The sequence below is a fragment of the Sinocyclocheilus anshuiensis genome, unplaced genomic scaffold (assembly GCF_001515605.1).
Source record: "Sinocyclocheilus anshuiensis isolate Anshui unplaced genomic scaffold, SAMN03320099.WGS_v1.1 scaffold999, whole genome shotgun sequence".
Taxonomy (NCBI): domain Eukaryota; kingdom Metazoa; phylum Chordata; class Actinopteri; order Cypriniformes; family Cyprinidae; genus Sinocyclocheilus; species Sinocyclocheilus anshuiensis.
In genome coordinates this window covers 1,232,711-1,236,122 of record NW_015544197.1, presented here as the reverse complement: position 1 = coordinate 1,236,122, position 3,412 = coordinate 1,232,711, and the positions used below count along the sequence as shown (strand labels likewise).

At 37.1% G+C, this 3,412-nt stretch overlaps 1 protein-coding gene across 2 annotated transcripts in view; it reads left to right on the top strand.

Moving 5' to 3' along the window:
* The window catches only part of tbc1d23 (TBC1 domain family, member 23), a 23,460-nt gene that overhangs the window by 4,820 nt on the left and 15,228 nt on the right, over positions 1-3,412 (top strand). For both annotated transcript variants that reach the window (XM_016497282.1, XM_016497283.1), the window contains exon 2: positions 2,021-2,135. In XM_016497282.1, the coding sequence (XP_016352768.1) occupies positions 2,021-2,135 (115 nt within the window). The remainder of the gene's footprint in view (positions 1-2,020; positions 2,136-3,412) is intronic.

Genomic DNA, 3,412 nt, shown 5'->3' with positions numbered 1-3,412 from the left:
CGTCCGCGCTTATTTACATCAGAGTGCGCATGCGTCTTTCACGCAGCATACAGCGGTGTTGTGCATTTTGACCAGTTGATGGGAAAAGTATTCTTAAAATGCATTCAAAATTCTGAATAATTTGTAATATATAATTATTCACGGTATTTAGAAGTGCCCACAATAACAATATCGTGCATATTCGTTACCGTGATATATCGCATTACCGAATACCGGCACAAGTCTACTCCTGACAGCAAAATGGAAATATTTCCATGACTTTCTAACATTTACAGACAGAGAATATACCAGTGAAATGCAAGTTATGCATTCAGGAAGACCGCACATCTCAAACACATTAAACAGCGTGAGTAGCCTAGCGTCTCTCTCAGAGGCACATGCAGCCTTTCTGTCAGAGCATCTGACGGGCCGAGCCACTTAAACTAATATGTGAAACTATACTATATCTTAACAGTGTTTAAAGGCCTTAATAGAATAAGCTTGTCACATGTTTAGAACAAACTGGATTATGCACTTTCTCCACAGCAGCTCAGTCTGTGTCCTCCGCTATATTTTCAGATGCGCTCGTATCAAAATACTGTATATCGATATAAATGGTATTGCCTCGTATCGTATCGCTTGTAAAGAAAATATCGATATATCGTACAAACTCGATATACTGCCCGGCCCTAGTTTGTATGGGATTTTCATGAGATTTGGGGGTATTTTCATAACAATAAAGAATGTTTACATGAGAAATGCTAAGCTGGTGTAGCTATAAGCGGAGTATAAAAGGCTACAAATAACTTATTTTAACATCATTATATGACCAAAATCCACATTAGATCGCAATCGGAAGTTATTACAAACACTCGATGGTGGTTTGAAGTGAGATTTGAGTAAAAGCGTAGTATTAGTCTTATGTAGCTTGATGCTAATGTTAGCTCTAATTTATTTATTTTGTTTATTTATTTATACTTTTTTTTTTTTTAATTGTAGCTCTAATGCACCTGTTACCCTGCTGCGATTAAATTTCATGATGTATTCTATCAGAAAAAAATCACAAAGTTGTATGAAAATGTTTTGTTTTCTAGAAAGACACTTTATAGTAAGTGGATAAATGTATATTGGATCAAAGTGATGTGCATGGACTAGGAGACTATAAGGAGTGAATAAAGATTTTCAATTTCACAAAGTGTTTAACAACCTAATGTTATGTTTATGTTCACCTATTCTGCAAAAGGGCCCCTTTTAGCTGTTATGTTATGTTTAATTTAATGTTCAACAGGTTTGTTTTTGTAAAATGTAACATGATAATTGTCATTTTCTTCAATCATCTAATTATTAGAAATCCTAAAATACGTTGCATGTAAAAAGTGTTTGTTTCAGCCAGTTAAGGGTGGTGGGTACATTGTGTGCACATGATCAGGATGGTACCACCACCTCCTCATTTTGAGCCAGGAAAAACCCTGGTAAAGACATTTATAATGTGATAAAAGATTGACATTATAAATGAAAAATAAATACTGTCTTTGTTGAACTCTTTATTCATCAAAAATCCTGAAAACTATGTTTCATGGTTTCCTCAAAAATATTAAGCAGCACAACTGTTTTCAATATTGATGATAATAGAAAAAGAAATGTTGCTTGAGCGCCAAATCAGTATTGTCGCACTGAAGTTTTAAATAATGGCTGCTCAAAATTCAGCTTTGCCAAGACAGGAATAAATTACATTTAACATTAAAAATAAATAAATACATTTATTTTAATAATTTCACTATTACTGTTTTTACAGTATTTTGATTAAATACACAGCCTTGGTGATCATAAAATACTTTTTTAAAATATAGAATAATTTAGACATTTTAAATATTGTTAGTACCGTTCTGTTTCTGTTTCATATTTCTGTGTAGGTAAAGCAAACACATTTGCATTTACATTTGCATGAGGTCTGAATCTGTCCTTGACTTCTTCTACATGAAGTTTGAGTGATTTGATCATAGTGTGTCGTGTGCATTTATTGTGTGTGTGTTTTCTGAAGGAATCATGATCTGGCTGATGCTCTTGACTCGGCAGAATGTGATCTGGACACAGACCAGGATGGTGTTATCCAGGTCCGAAACCTACCCCCACAACAGCGGGCCAAGTTATGGATGGTAGGTATATATGCGTGTGTGTGTCTGAAGACAAAAAGGCTTGACTAATCAGCCTGTGTAGCATCAAGTGGAAATACTGACTGTCTGGATTATGAAAAAGCTTTGAAAAGATTGTACATGCTGTGTGATGATGAGAGAGACAAAAAAAGTGTTCACGCTTATGACAGAATACATAAGAGATCCACGCAGAGCTTTGTTTTAAAGGGTTTCCATTAGAATCAGTGGGTCCCAAAGGGCTTTAGAGAGCCTCTGCATCGATCAGATAGCCATTAACGAAACTGTAGTAGGCTTAAAGTGTAGGACCCTTTAAACGTACACCCCATGGGTGTACACCCCATTAGCCAGGGCCAGAGTGGGACTCATTTTCAGCCCTGGAGTTTCATGCCTTAGACCGGCCCACTTTAGTTCACGACTGACTATATTAAAATAATGTAATTAAAACCTCAGTATATAAGTATGCGATAGTGCACTGTTCTCTACAGCCTTGTAATTAATTGTTTTAAAAACATAATGGGTCACTAGTAACACTTGGGCATAGAAAGTTGTTATATTGCAACTAATGTGATCATGTTTGCTTATTCACACAACAGTCACTGTTGTGCACATTGAACATAAACACAGCTAAAAGGCTTCCTACCAGTGGCCATCCTTAAAGGTGGGGTAAGCGATTTTTCAAAAACGCTTTAGAAAACTGATTCGGGCCGACTAGCTAAACAAACTTGAAGCCAATCAGCAGTAAGGGGCGTGTCTACTAATGTGTGGAGGAGAGAACGTTCAGTGAACAGGATGGACATTAGCCGAGCCGAGCGACAGAAAGATAGAGATGGCAGATAAAAAACAAAAGAGGAAAACGTCTGCGGATCAAAAGAAGGCTTAAGGCAAGACGCAGTACCCGTGTAAATATCGCATCAGCTTTCCTGCGCTGGAGAGAACTCGATATTTTCAGATGCGCTCGTATCAAACTACTGTATATCGATATAAACGTTATTGCCTCGTATCGTTTCGCTTGTAAAGAAAATATTGATATATCGATAAACTCTATATACTGCCCGGCCCTAGTTTGTATTGTATTTTCATGAGATTTGGGAGAAATGCTAAGCTGGTGTAGCTATAAGCTGAGTATAAAAGGCTACAAATAACATTATATAATACGTCATGAATAGAACGCAGCAGCAGTTTTCTGTCGGGGATGTGTCGTGCCGCGCGTCACTGATTATAATGAGTTCCATAGTATTTTGTCGCGCCGCGCCACTCGCGTCCGGTGTAGACACGTTGTA